General features: G+C 40.7%; 1 protein-coding gene across 1 annotated transcript in view; it reads left to right on the top strand.

The window, feature by feature from the left end:
- peak1 (pseudopodium-enriched atypical kinase 1) overlaps positions 1-15216 on the top strand; it is a 33404-nt gene that overhangs the window by 12041 nt on the left and 6147 nt on the right. Inside the window, exons 2-3 of the mRNA XM_079411794.1 lie at positions 8330-11590; positions 14107-14324. Coding sequence (XP_079267920.1) covers positions 8418-11590; positions 14107-14324 — 3391 coding nt within the window. The 5' untranslated portion in view covers positions 8330-8417. The remainder of the gene's footprint in view (positions 1-8329; positions 11591-14106; positions 14325-15216) is intronic.

Genomic DNA, 15216 nt, shown 5'->3' with positions numbered 1-15216 from the left:
CAGAAATATTGCCTCTTTAAATGTTTCTTTTGAAACACCACCGCATTGACCATGTTGGCTTTATTAGCATTCCACTATGAGTGTTTGTTTTTTTTTGTGTTTTTTTTGCTGTCAGTTTTAAAATCGCATTATAAAACCTTTGCATTCAGTTCCATTCTATTGCACTCCAGATTGCAGTTTTTTCATGAATCCTTTATGAAGTTAAGTCCAAAATGCATTGTGATTAATAAAAATAAAAAATCAAGATGGTGGACAATGTGAGAGAAACATGTAATTACAATTAATTTAATACTCAAAAAATATTGAATTTCAAGAACAAACTGGTGTGACGTCATTTCAAACAAAATCAAGCCAAAGTGAAGTTTTTGGATCTTTGTAAACACCTTCAAACTAGCATTGGTGTGTGGCGATTCAATAATAGGGATGTGTGGCTCTGGGGCTCTGCTTTCTTTGACATGGAAATCTTCTCCAGTTCATTTCTTTTGTTCAGCCCATCGAGATCAGACATAAGTAAACACTGCTGGCTTTAAAGCAATTTATTGTATAAAGTGGGATGTTAGCTATCGGTATACCACTGTTCAGGTATTTCCATTCATTTATCATTTTTACATCTGGATATGGACTTGTGTCTGTGGATATTAAGCTGCAAAAATAATATTTAAAATGAATTCTGCATCTCTGTGTGAATAAATGGTGTAAACGCACGTTTTGTTTATTAATACACATACAGTGAATTGCGCATGATGCTTGCAATGCTTTTGGTACTAAATGAGGAGATAAATACATGAACTGCTTGAGAGTCACTTCATTTTATTATTTCTTTTGAGAAAAACTATTGTCTTATAAACTTAAAGGTCCTCCGAGCAACCCATCAAAATAAAAATTGGTTTAACTTGAAGAAACTGTGATGGGAATAATTAAAACATTATTTTTTAAAGGAATATTTACCAGAATTGATTTAGCAGAAAAATGTAAATATATATAGAGTTGCCTGTGTATAGACTTCCAAATCTCTCAAATGTTGCAGATATTGCATTAGGGGCCAACTGCTTCTGTTGGCAGCTCACTATTTTTTGGAACAGGCCTATAATGTTGCTCTTCTCAGTGATTTGGAGCAGCTGTTTGTGTGTGCGGATTCGCATTATCTGTGTGCCGTATTCATGAATTTCCTGTCCTAGTTGCATTGAGCGTGTTTAGCTCTCTAGTGAACCTCGACTGAATTATTTCAGTCATGGTTTTGTCGAACATATGCAGAATCGGTCGCCTGCTGAGAGACTGGAGCGACGGATGGAATAAAAGAATAAGATGAAACTATTGTGTAGTGAAGATGAGTTGGTTACGTAACGTTCCCATATGGAAGCTGCATGCACACTGCCGGAGGATGCCAGCGCGTATGCATGTGTGTGCGCTGCAGATCAGTTTCTCATTATTATTCACTGTGTGATTAGAGTAAAGCTTTGATCCTGTATTCAGCTCACTGAGGGAATCTGTCATCCCTTTGATGCACACACACACACACACTCGCACAATGGTTAATCTGCATGAGTCGGACTGAGCATGTTCCTCTAACACCACTCTGTTAAACATGAGCAACATGCTTTTGTTTCCATTGGGATTCAGGCTGATCAGCCCTCTGATTTGTGTTCAGAAAAAAACGGAGAGATGCGCGTTCAAGCACTGTTAGGTCAGATTACGAGAAAATTGACTTGGCAGTTGCTTATATTACACAAGCTTACAGGACAAAGGTGATCAATAAATCGTTAAAGGAGACACGGGATATAAACAGGATTTTTCTTGATCTTTTGAAATAAGAGTTCAGTCTACAATGCTCTAAACTCCCTCCCCGCATTCAAATTTTATTTTTAACTTGTTACTCCGTTGGCAGTGGTTCTAGGGGGAAGGACATACTCATTCTAGAGAGAATTTGATTGGACAAAAATCTGTAATTCAGGATGAGTCATCAATAACATTTTCCTAGAAAAGAGACATAAACGAACTTCAGGTTATTATAGTTATAACATTATAAGAAATGTGATAGAAATGTTAACTGCAATAATAATAAAAAAAAATACTTTTATTTTTGAGCAACATTTCCAATTAGTTACATTAAGAGCTGGGGGGGGACTTTTTGAATTTGAAGATCAATGTAAATTGTACTTAATTTGTCTTTCGGGAAACATTTTCTGTTGCTTCCGAAGGGCATTACTAAATGGAAAAAATTATATTTATACAAAATAAGAAAAATTTGGACATCTTCATCCTGTTCAAAAGTTTTCACATCATTTTGTATGATCTCTCTTATTTTGTTAAAATTACTCACATTTTCACAGATTCTGCAAGGGGTTCACAAACTTTCAACCAGCACTGTAGATATATATATATTTATTTATTTATTTATTTATTTATTTAAATAACACTTCAGGGAACAAAATACAATATTTGTTGAGAGTGCCATCCATGATTTATTTTTAGCAGTTAATCTCTCATTTTTATGTCCAGCAGGCAGGATATTTCAGAGAGATTCACTGTCTTCAACTTGAAACCCCCAGGAGAAATTTGAAAATGCATACGCACAGCATGAAACCTTTAGGTCCCATGGTGCGTTTCTCTCAAATAGGGCACTATATGCACTCACTGTTGCAACGATTTAGTCAGACAACAGGGAGCCAACCACCAGCAGCCATCAGTTCAGATTGAAGGAACATAAAGAATCGGCATGGCACTTTACATGACACTAATAGATAATGGTTTCTGTTGGCCAAGAACATCATCCTGAAGATCCCATTGGTCACTGAGTAACATCCTGGACCAGAGGATTCATTTAAACATCATTTAAATGCAGGCAGAGAGACTCCAAGCAGAGTAAAAAGCTTCTAATGTCATAATGGTCTTATCGTAATGTATTTTCCTCTTAGCTTTCCCACAAATCAGGTTTGCCAAGTTAATTTGTTTAGAAACATGGAGGAGATCATGTTGTAAGTACTTTCTCCCTGGCTGTTTCTTTGTTGCTTATTTATGGATTTGTTGTTGAAGAGCCCATGAGAACTCTTCTGTTTCATAGCAGACAGTGATGGAGATTAATCGTGTGTTATCAGGTGCTGATTTTTCTAGAAAGGTGCCAGCTGTGTTGAGGAAGCTGAAAAACAGCTTGATTCACCGGGTCGTGCTGGTTCTTAGGTTTAGAGCATCTCTGGGTCAAATCTTTGATGGAATGTGGAAGGATGTGTTTTAGATATCAGGCTCTGATGTTTTAATGATCTTAGATGCTGCCACAATCGCTCAGAGCATTGAGATATGTTTTGCTCCAAGTTGTGAAGAAGAGTAATTTTGGAACCTGCATTTCAGGTCTGTGTGCATGAGCTTTTAGGTTGTCATGGTAACCCAGCAAGACCTGCCAGTGGTGTTGAGTCGTTTCCAATCAGTCTTATGCTAGCAGTGAATGTGCATCCTGTTGTTCACAAGCAGCACAGCTGCATTGGTGGTGGATCAAAAATAATTAGTTGTTTGGTTTTCGTTCTAGATCTGTTCATGTAATTGGTTGTGCTTAGTAGTGAATATGAATATGCATTTTTGCTAAGGCACATGGTTTTTCTTCCTGTGGATTTGTGAAGAAAAAAAACAGCTTTTTCTCAGCACAGTTAGTTTTTTTTGGAACACTAGTGCAAAATACTCCAAAACTTTCCAACTCCATCTGCTATAACTCTTGATTTTCTCTTTCTACTGTAACTCTACACCTGCTCTTGTCGCTGTAACTCTTTACCTGTTCTAGCTGCTGTTCTGCTAATTGTAACGCTGTCTGTTGTAACTATACATTTTCTCTAGGTTCTGTTACTCTATATATGTTCTAGTTACTGCTGTAACTCTATAACCGCTCTAGCTGTTGTAAATCTGTATCTGCTCCATCTACTGTAACACCTACGTCTACTCTAGCCACTGTAACACTATATCAGCTCTAAGTACTATAATTTTATACTCAATATTCTGTAACTCTACATTTCTTCTAGCTTCTGTTATCTGCTCGATCTTCTGTAACCCTCTACCTGCTCTAGTTACTGCTGTAACACTACAGATGCTGTAGCTGCTGTAAATTTTTGTAATCCGCTGTAACATATACTGTACTCTAGCTACTGTAACTCTACACCAGCTCTGTCTACTGTTATTTTATACATGCTCATTCTGCTATTGCTCTAGCTTGTTACTCTATACTTGCTCTAGTTACTGCTGTAACTTTATATCCGCTCTAGCAGCTGTAAACCTGTAATTACTGTAATTACTTTAACTCTATATCAGCTCTTTTTATTGTAATTTTATACCTACTAAATCTGCTGTAACTCTACATTTGCTCTAGCTTCTGTTACTCTGTACCTGCTCAATCTTCTATAACTCAATCTGGTCTAGTTTAGATTTATAGATTAGTTTCGATTTATTGCACTCTAGTTGCTATAAATCTATATTTACTCGGTTCTGCTGAAACTACCTGCTGTTATTCTATACATACAAAATCTGCTGTAATTGTATACCTTCTCTATCTGCTGTAACTCTACACTTGCTCTAGCTTCTGTTACTATTTGCCCTACACCTGCTCTAGTTACTGCTGTAACTCTATATCTGCTGTAATTTTATATCTAGGCCTAATCAATATGCTACATCTCTAATCTGTAACTCTATACCTACTGTGCCTTAACTCTATCTGTGGTAGTTCCTCTAGATCAATATTGGCTGTAGCACCTATACACATCTCAGTCACTGAGCGTCACACACATTTGCAGCTCTGCAGAGTGAGAGGGTGGAGTTTAGATCTGAGAAGTTGGAGTGATGTCATCACTCAGGTATGTGAAACATGAGAGAGACTCTGTGAAGGAGCCAGAGAACAACAAACTTCTGAACGTACTGAGACTGGGACTCATGGGGCAGTCGAGGCCTAATGGTTAGACAGTCAGACTCGTAACACAAAAGCCGGTACGCACCAAGCCAGCTTCAAAGAACTAGCGACGACGAAAGCCAACGGTGTTGTCGCCTCGTGTCGGTAGCGTTGGACAAAAAAGCTGCACGTGAACACACCGCACAGACATCAGCCAACTGCAAACTGAACACGTGCGTTCTGCGCCTGCGTGAGAGGAGTTAGCTGTCTATATCAGCAGCTATCAATAGTAAATATTCATTATTCAAACGGAGAAACCGAAACAAAGATATACGAGATAAACGAAACGTAAACGAAGCAGCGCTTGCTTACCATTTTGAAAATCAGTAACGTTGATAGCTTTCATTATTTTAAGCAGCTCATGTTGTTATGAAAACATTCACATATTGGATTGCTTGGGCAAAGATCATGTCACATCAAAAAACAGCCTTTTGTCTGTTACAGCCTTCATTTACCTGCCCATTTTCATCACTTTTGCTTTAATTCTCCTGCACTGGCTCATTCGCTAAACTGAACATCCAATCAGAGTTCTCTCTCCCACCGACGGTCCGCAACGGCCCAACGGCAATTCAACATGTTGAATCGGGCAAACTACCGCCGACGTGAGCCCGATGAGAGCCGACGAGTGGAACACACCAAACAAACTAGCCTGACCATCGCTCGCCATCGGCCCGACGTTGGCCAATGGCTGACCGTCGGCTTGGTGTGTACTGGGCTAAAGGTTGCAAGTTTGAGTCTCTGGTTCGGCAGGAATTGTAGGTGGGGGAAATGAATGTACAGCGCTCTCTTCCACCTTCAGTACCAGGACTAAGGTGCCTTTGAGCCAGACACCGAGCCCCCAAGTGCTCCCTGGGCGCCACAGCACTGGCTACCCACTGCTCCGGGTGTGTGTTCACGGTGTGTGTGTGTTCACTGCTGTGTGTGTGCACTTAGGATGGGTTAAATGCAGAGCACAAATTCCGAGTATGGGTAACGATACTTGGCCACATGTCACGTCACTTTCATTACACTGTTTTGTCCTATATTTGTCAAAATGTGTCATTTCATTCATTATCAGTCAATCCTTGTGGCATTTGAACCAACAGCTTTTCAGTTTACCAGCCCAGATCTTTTAGATCTTTAAGAGAACCGACTGCTGGTATAATTTCCAAGATATTCCAAGCTCTGGCCTACGGAAGCAGGAGCCTTAAGGTTCAGAAAAATTGTACTTTGTTCCCTCCTCTGTCTGCTGTCAGGAGGAGCATTATATGAATAAACCACACTCATTTTGTCATTTTCCTAGCGAATGTGGCAGCATGTTCCCTAGCTAGACAGTTGTGCCACATTTCCTGGCACTGTCCTGAGATGCATCTCTAAAAAACATCACATATGCCTGTTCACTGCCTGTTTGATTTTGTGCTGAGGACATCTGGTGGGATTATGCACACAATGTCCAGCTCTGCCTTTTGTAGCTTAGATCTTTTCTGATAACTTTCTGGGTACAGTAACAGTTGGTGGTTCAAGTACAGCTGACACGAATAAAAAAACTGAAAGCATTAAGGAGCGTCAGAACCAGAAAAGTGATCAGAATGATCAAAGATCCAGTGTGTTCAGTATGCAGCAAGTACAAACTTTAGTCATCAAATTCTGAAAAAAAAAAACAGTGGAGGAAAAGAGGAGAAGTGACATGAACTCTGAGGAGGGAAATTAAGGGTGGAGAGATGTTTCTCCATCTGTCTGAAAGCCATAAAGAGATTCATTAACGCACGAGCTACTGCATCCTCCTGAGAACACTCTGTCTGTCCCTCTCTTGCTTCCTGTCTCTCTTTGTGTCTGTCTCTCTCTCATTAATCTCAGATGTTGTGCAATGGAATGTTGTTCTCAGTCTGCAGATGGATTTAGCAGAGAGCACAAAAATATATCTGCCCCTAGACACACACTCACTCACTCATACAGGCATGACAATGGGATGGAGCTTTGTTAACCCTCAGTACTGCAGCAGTCAAAGAAATAAGAGAAACATAGAGCTGGCTTAGTAAATGTGTGCATGATTGTGTGAGAGATTAAAGTGGGTTTTTACGTGTTCCTAAATCCTGCTTTAGATTATATGTAATTTGCCGCTCTGTACAGAGATACTTATTATGTTTTAATGGATTTAGAGCTAATGAGGTTTTATGGATTTTATAGCAGTTTTGTTTCAGTTAGTCCAAATCCATATCTTCCAAACAGTAAATCTATAGCCAGATTAGTTTATTATGATTTATCAATGTTAATTTTCTGTTTTTCATCTAGAAGGCAAGTACAGACGCAATGACCTCTGAAGTAACTGACAGGCACTGTGTTTAATTAAACTCTTAACCTTTGAATTTCCTTATAAAGGCATAGTAATTGTAAAAGTCCTATTCAGTATTGTGCAGCGAGTGGTCCTGCCTATGATTTATGTTAGGAACTTGACCAAGTGAACAGTAGATCCTCTGTTAGATAAATTGTGTCTGTGTTGTTCATCTGCATTTTTTTAGATGTGTGGTGCGCTCCATGGCGACATGATGACCCCGATGATCTGACCCCCATGACCCTCTTTTGACAGTCTTTGCAATGAACAAGTGTTGAGCAACAGGTCCAAAATTAAGAGTTAGTAAAATCCTGTGAGCACTCATCGTTTTAATTTATGTTCCTGTAACACATAAAAGTGAGTGTATGTTTAAGTCATTCTGCTATGGAAAACGGAGCTAATATCCAACCTCCAGTTTTTGTTTTTTTCCAGCCACGTATGATAAGGTAGCATATTTGTGTATGGGGGTTTGGGAAATTTGAAGCATTTCAAATGATGGGAGACATAGGACACGGTACAACAGATGTAATTGTTCCACTACTTGTGAGTCCTAGATGTCAGAAAATGGCCTCATAAATATAGTAAAACCTCTTTAAACTGACTTGTTAACATGGTCCTCGCTTGACAAAATAAAAAATAAAAAAATGGTTCACAAATAGGCCAGGTTATGTCTTCAAATCTAAGCATGCAAAAATGTGTCTATACATGGTAGGGGAGGATTTGTTCTGGATTACAGTTAAAGGTTTGGATGTAGTAATTATAATTTGCCAACAATAGAAATCTGTGGGGGCCCCCACAAGTATAAGTGTACATGTTTGACTCTGTATATGTGGTGTCAGTATGTCACAAGGCATGATGTTTACCTGCAACTGCTCAGCGCTGCGTTGTGATCCAAAAATAGAGCTGTGAGAGTCTAGCAGCCTGTGTTTGTGTGTGTAAAAGAGAGACACTAGAAATTCATGTTAAGAGCCAAACTCTGACCCCTGCTGGAAAAGAGTAATGAGTGCCTCATTCAACAGCCTTTATGTGAGATGAAAACAGTGATTACATTTGGTTTCAAAATAGCACTGGCTGACTCTGTTATTCTTTTTTTACAGGTACTGAGGGCACAGTTCGTAAACTGTGTGTGGAGGTGAAGTTCAGCCTTTAGTTTGTGTGTGTAATGGAGGGCTTTCCTGTCCACTGATGCTGTGGCACTGCCCTGCAGTCATGTCTGCATGCAACACCTTCACTGAACATGTGTGGAAACCAGGGGAGTGCAAAAACTGCTTTAAGCCCAAGAGCCTTCACCGGCCTCCAGAGCAAGCCAATGCTGCCAGTGAGAGCAAGACAAACATCAGTGCCAAACTTACAAACAGCCAGAGGAGCATTTCCTCATCCCGCACCGGGCAGGTCCGCCCACCTGTCGCCAAGAAGCCTACTATTGCAGTAAAGCCTACCATGATGCTGCCATGCTCCCCACCAGGGTTGGACTCGGAGGGGAATGTGCCAAGGCTAACGGAGGGAGCGCAGGTCACTAAAAGCTCACCTTTCACTGTGTGGAACCAAAACAGCCTGAATAGCTTGAGACCCACAGGGACAAACAACAATCAAGGGGAGGATTTGGTCGGGCGAGCAGAGGCATATGGTGCAGTTTCCCCACAGCCGACTAGCAGCAACAACAACGGACTAACAGATGTGCTAAAAGAGATAGCTGGCCTGGGACCTTCTCCAAGCTCAAGTAGAGTCGACTTCTTTGGCCGGATCTGCAGTTCATACCGGCGCTCGTTAGAAAGGGGCCTTCCAGCATCAAGCTGTATCCATGCTGGAAGTAGTGATAGAGGAGCAATGAAACGTGTTTCCCTTAGTGACAGTGCAGAGGTCATCAGCTCTGAGGGAGGACGTTTCTGTTACCCAGAATTCTCCAGTGATGGTGACGATGAGGAGGATGAGAGTGGTGATGAGGATGACGACGATGGAGAGCATGACAGTTGGGATGAAAGCGATGAGGAGTTGCTAGCAATGGGGATACGAATGCGGGGTCAACCTAGGTTCGCCAATTTCCGTGCAGCTACACTGTCTCCGGTTCCCTTCATTGTAGGGAAGAAGTGGAATACCGTGCCTATACGCAACCGTTCACTGCAACGATTCTGTGCAGTGGATTACGATGACAGTTACGATGAGATTCTCAACGGATACCCATCTGTTGACTCAAATGGAGCTCCTGCTCTTCTGTCATACACCTCTGACCACCAGGGTAGTGGCTTTCTGTCCACTTCTGAGTCCACCACCTCACCCGAGTCTTTGATTTCTCTGCCCGACGAATCCTGCGCTGGCAGCAGTAGGGGCACTGGTGACCAGAGAAATGGTCTTCCTTTCCCACCTAGCAAAGAACCCTCAGCCAAAGGACTGAGTTCGCCAAAACCCAGTGAAACGCATAAAGCTGTGCTAGCCATCCGACTGGAAGAACAAGACGACGTGCAGAGAGAGGGTGGGGCTCTCCCACAAGCTCTTCCAGGCCAGCCTATCACAATCAGCTTCAGCCCAACTGAGGAGCAGGCCAAACCTTATCGAGTAGTGAATCTCGAGAAGACTCCTATCTGTAAGCCCTATACGGTGGTGGATGTGTCTGCCTCTATGGCCACTAAAGATAAACACACTCACTCAAGTGAAAGCACTTCAAAGTCAAGTGGGCCCAGTGTTGTGCTTTGCCCTTCCTCTGAACCCTGTCCTGTCTCACCCACTTCGCCTCAGTCCCCCAGATCTCTGGTTTCACCTGTGGCATCTCCATCCATTTCATTGTCTCCGCTGATGCCTCAGTCTCCTACAAGTTCTGCCTCTGGAGGGCCCAGCGGGTTCCGCACAAAACCCGGCAGCATCCGCTACCAAGAAGTCTGGACGTCTTGCACCAGCCCTCGACAGAAGATCCCTAAGGTTGATTTAACAAGCGGCAGTGCTGCTCCAAGACTCATCAATCACAAATCAGCTCCCACATCTCCAACTTCAGGCTTCTGCTCAGCCCGCACAGTCCCAATTAAATCGCCTAACTTGTCTGAGATCAAATTTAACAGCTACAACAATGCCGGCATGCCACCATTTCCCATCATCATCCGTGACGAGCCTGCATATGCACGCAGCTCCAAAAAAGCAGTGAAAGTGCCCATAGTTATTAATCCCAGTGCATACGATAACCTAGCTGTTTACAAGAGTTTCCTGGGGCTCAATGGTGAGCTGCCACATTCCAAGCCTGGGGCCGGAGAGCGAGTGGCCAGCCACACATATGAGGAGATTGGATCTTCCGAAAGTTCTCAACCCTCGCCCTCTGAGCAGACACCACCTCAGCTGAAGAACGTAACAGATGTAACTGCTCCTGGGGAACTGAGGACTACCACAATATCTGGACATACTGTAAACGACAGCAAATCCAGGACTACGACAGGTGTCTCCATCTTTCCAGTAGGTAGCCTGAGCCCCATCCCTGCCATTTTGGCACATAGCAGTCTGGATCGTATTCGTAACCCCAGCAGTGAGCAAACGACAGAGGGCAGCAAAGATTGCCAGGTCACGTCGAATGGAAGTTCAGGTCAGAGAGAGAAAGCAAGTGCTGTTCTGTCTCAAATTGTGGCTTCTATTCAGCCTCCACCTTCTCCTCCAGACTCCCCTGCTGGTCAGAGTAAGACATGTAGTTCTGAGGAGCTTTACTCGCTGCCTCCAGATGCTTCCAGAGATGCTCCTAACAGACCTAAATCACTCCACTGTTCTGCAGAACCTCAAAAAGACACACCACCTAAAGTCCTTCCCAAATCCCAGAGTGCCTCTGCTGCTGTACCACCCACAAGCCCCAAATCTGAACCTAGTGCCCCATTTCCCCCAGTCCGGTCTAGCTCCTCTCCTTACCACTCAAGCAACCTGCTCCAGAGGCATTTCAGCAACTGGACCAGACCAGCTGGGGCCAAACCTAGTGATGGAGAGACCAGTCCTGGTGCGGAGGGCAGGCGTTCGACTGACAGTAACAAGCCCAAGCGCTGGATATCCTTCAAGAGTTTCTTCCGCCGGCGGAAGGATGAGGATGAACAGAAAGAGAAAATGGAGCGAGAGAAGGAAAAAGGGAAACTGCTGGGATTGGATGGGACTGTCATCACCGTACTGCCTCCTCCACCTTTACAGAGACAGCACTGGTTTTCAGAGTCCAAGACGGATGACCCTCACCAGAAACCCACGATCATATTCACCTACAAATCAGAGAGCGTCACAGGTGGAGAGGAGGCGGAGCTTCAGGTTGAGGAACACAAAGAAGGTGGCACAGCAGAAGGTGGCGCTTCCAGCCTGTCGACTCCACCCAAGAGCAGAGCCAGCCTCCTCATTAGCAAAGTCATGAAGTAAGCTATCTTTCTCTGTCAAGCCACCTCTCTCTCTTAGCATTTTAATATAGAAACGTATGATAAGGTCTTTCCTGTGTCCTTATCTTACCGTCTTAGTGCATGTTTTTAATGCATGGCCTTTATTTTCATCCCAGATAAAATGCTGAGTATTTGAGACTCCCTAGTGAAAAATAGGTGCCCCAGAGGTAGCTTTTATAATGCCCGATCAAAAAGCTTTCACATGATCCTGTTGTAGCTAATGGCATTTTATGCAGTCATAGTATGTCAAAATTTTAAATAAAGAACAGTATATTTTTATACAGTATATTTTTAAATTTATATATATATAAATTTAACATTTTTTTTTACATTTAATTGGAATAGCTTAATGGTAAAACTGCTTGATTTAGCAAGTTATATGTTTGAATTTGTATTATTTATTTAATTATTATCTTTAGTAGCAGCAGTAGTAGTAGTAGGATCAGTAGTAGTTAAAATAGGATCAGTATTAGTTATCTTTTTTTAACTATGTGATTTCCTACCAACAATAAACTGCTTCCTATTTTGTTAGTCATGCGTGTATGTGATCTGCTGACGAGAAGGACCTTTGATCCTGATATGTCACAGTTGTGAGCTGATGAACAACCACAGGTAGATGTCTGTTAAGGGTTAATCATGTGGAGGAAGAAGCATTCATACTGAATATTACAACAGAAAGAGGAGGAGTAAGAAAAACAAAGAATCCAAGAGAGATTTGTCTATTAAGTATTTGAAAGCAAGGAATTCCTGTTTCTGATATAAACATTTACCGTCTCTGATCTTATCGAATGGTTGACTATGTGAGCCAATATGGTGGGTAAGCATTACTTCCTCAAACTCCTTTAAACAGACCAACACTTTACTGAAGCTCTTGGTGTGTGTGTTTGCAGAGTGTTATCTGCCTAAGAGAAAGAAATACTTGAGACACGTTGATTCAGGTTCTTCTAACAAGTTCAAACACTGAGATATCCAGATACTCTATCATTTAAAAAACACTCTTTTTTTGGTTATATCTTCCCTTGTTTGTTTACATTCTTTTTTTATTTTTTTTGCGCTGGTGTTTCATTGGAAGCATTAGGAACCTTATCTTTATTTTTGAGAACACCTTCCGTGTATATAGATTTTTGAGTGTGTCATAACTTAATGGAACAGAATGTTTTTATATGTCCAGACATGCTCTGTCTGCAGAAGATTCCTCCCATTTAGCTTTCTTGGATTGGTTATTCAGGAGAGTAAGTTTGGCACTGGGATACATGAGGGATGGTTTAGAATCTTAAGTTGTATTTTGTGTTTGATTATTAGTGGACCCCAACATGCTAATTAAAATTTAATCTTGAACTAAAGCACTATCACACAATTATTCATTATTAATCGTTATTCATCCCATTATTTATTCACTTTCATGTCGTTCCATACTTGTATGACATCATTTTTTCAGTTGACTGAAGAACCCTTTTTGACATAAAGGTTTAGTTCACCCAAAATTTTTGGGTGAATTAATTTTGTGATTAATTATTCACTCTCATGTCGTTCAAAACCCGTAAGACCTTCATTCATCTTTATAACACAAACTAAGATATTTTTTATGAAATCCAAGAGCTTTCTGACCCTGCATAGACAGCAACGCAACTATGCAACTAACACAAAAACTATTCTCGTAGCTTCATAAAATTAAGATTGAACCACTGATGTCACATAGACTGTTTTAATGATCTCCTTACTACCTTTCTGGGCCTTAAAGGTGGTAGTTGTGCTGCTGTCCATGCAGGGTCAGAAAGCTCTCGAATTTCATCAAAAATATATGAATTTGTGTTCCAAAGATGATTTTTTTTTTTTTTTTTTTAACCCTTTAAGCTTTCAGACTTCAAAAAAGGTGCAAAAGCATCATAGAAGTATTATAGAAGCGGTCATATTATAGCTTTTTTGTGAAAAATGGATTGTTCACTGATTTCTAACATAAAAAGTAAGGGAAAAAGTGTTTTTTTTACACATTTACTGATGATCTTAACTCAAGAACTGCTGTGAACTGATTTTAAAGTTAGAGTTTTTGTGAAGTAGATCAGCTAATTTGTTAACAAAATCTACAATTCAGAATAACTACTAACATTTTGCTCTGCTTATCACATAAAGTTATTATATGTCACATAACACACTAACCATATGGATTTATTTTGATGGATTTTATTTTTGCATCCATTTTTAAGCTGCAAAGCCGTAGTCTGCATTCAGTGCAAATGCATGTAAAAGAGTGGCCAGCACATACTTGAAAATATCTTAGTAAGTTGTACAGCTTTGGAACAAAATGAAGGTGAGAAAATGACAGAATTTTTGTTTTTGAATGAACTACCCCTTTAAAAAAAGAAAGTGAGAGAATTAAGGTCTAAATTTAGCTTTGTAAAATAATCTGCACCCCCAGTTTCTAAATCTTTGCTGTTTAGGTTAGAAAACTTTGTATTTAATAATTGTCAACCGTTGTTTGTCTTTCTTTGATGCAGTCAGCTTCCAGTTCAGGATACTGAGATCTCCTCAGCCACCTCTCTTCCTGCTAAGCTGGAGCTGTCGCCCCTGCGCGAACCGCCTGCCTCCTGTCCGCCCCCATCATCGCCCACCTCAAACAGCAGCAGGCAAGCAGAGCGAGAGGAAGAGGGAATCACTTACACCATCTCACATTCTCCTGCATCCAGCAGCTGCAGGGCCACTTACACCAACCTGGGTAAGTAAAACACAGACGTTTGATTGGTCACTTTTGTTTGGTCCATTTATGTGGGCCAGCGGTTTGAGGTTCTGACCTGATTTGGCCAGCTCATGCTGATATATTTAGGTTGTCATGGCAGCAGCGTGTGCAAGAGCATTTCTAGACCAATAAATAAGATCACTTCTCTCAATCTCTCAATTTGAAGTCATTTAGCTGATTGAATCTCTCTGAAGCTTGTGCTGTGAAAGGAGGTAGGGATCTGTCTCTTTCTTCGATTTTTTTTTTTTTTTTTTTGGTTAAGGCTTTTGGTTTTATTTGCATGAATATTTGCACTGTAGTTTAAGTAGTTTTGCTAGGAGGAAATCTAAATTGCAACACCACATATTATATTTATTATACAGTGGGGTTCAAAAATCTTAGACGAGTAGGGACCACTAATTTTTTTATTTATTTAATATAATTTAGGTAATTATTTGTAATTAATTGATTTATGTTAATATTAATACTTTAATATTGTAGAAATCTTCTAGAAATAGTACAGAAGCTGAAGTATTTATTTTATGTATTAACGTTTAAAACATTTGTTTATTCATGATTTTGAATTATTTAAAAAAAATTAATGTGAGTCACTTTTGGATGGCATCACAGAAATTCTTAGATAAATTAATTTAATTTATGTTATGGCTAATAACTGGTATGATAGATATTGATGTTTTTTGGGGGGGGTTTTTGTAAGTGTTCACAATAAAGCTCCCAAAAGATCTAGAATTTAAAATGCTTCAGACATTAAAACATTACAATGTCCAAAAAATATTAATGTTTGTAACCTGGCATAAAGAGAGAGGCTACTTTAATTGCATTAAAATTCTCCCAAGATGGCAGTAGTCGCTGTGTGGAAATCAGGGATTCA

The sequence above is a fragment of the Barbus barbus genome (assembly GCF_936440315.1).
Source record: "Barbus barbus genome assembly, chromosome: 48".
In the NCBI taxonomy this organism is placed as follows: Eukaryota; Metazoa; Chordata; class Actinopteri; order Cypriniformes; family Cyprinidae; genus Barbus; species Barbus barbus.
This window is presented reverse-complemented; position numbering and strand designations above follow the sequence as displayed.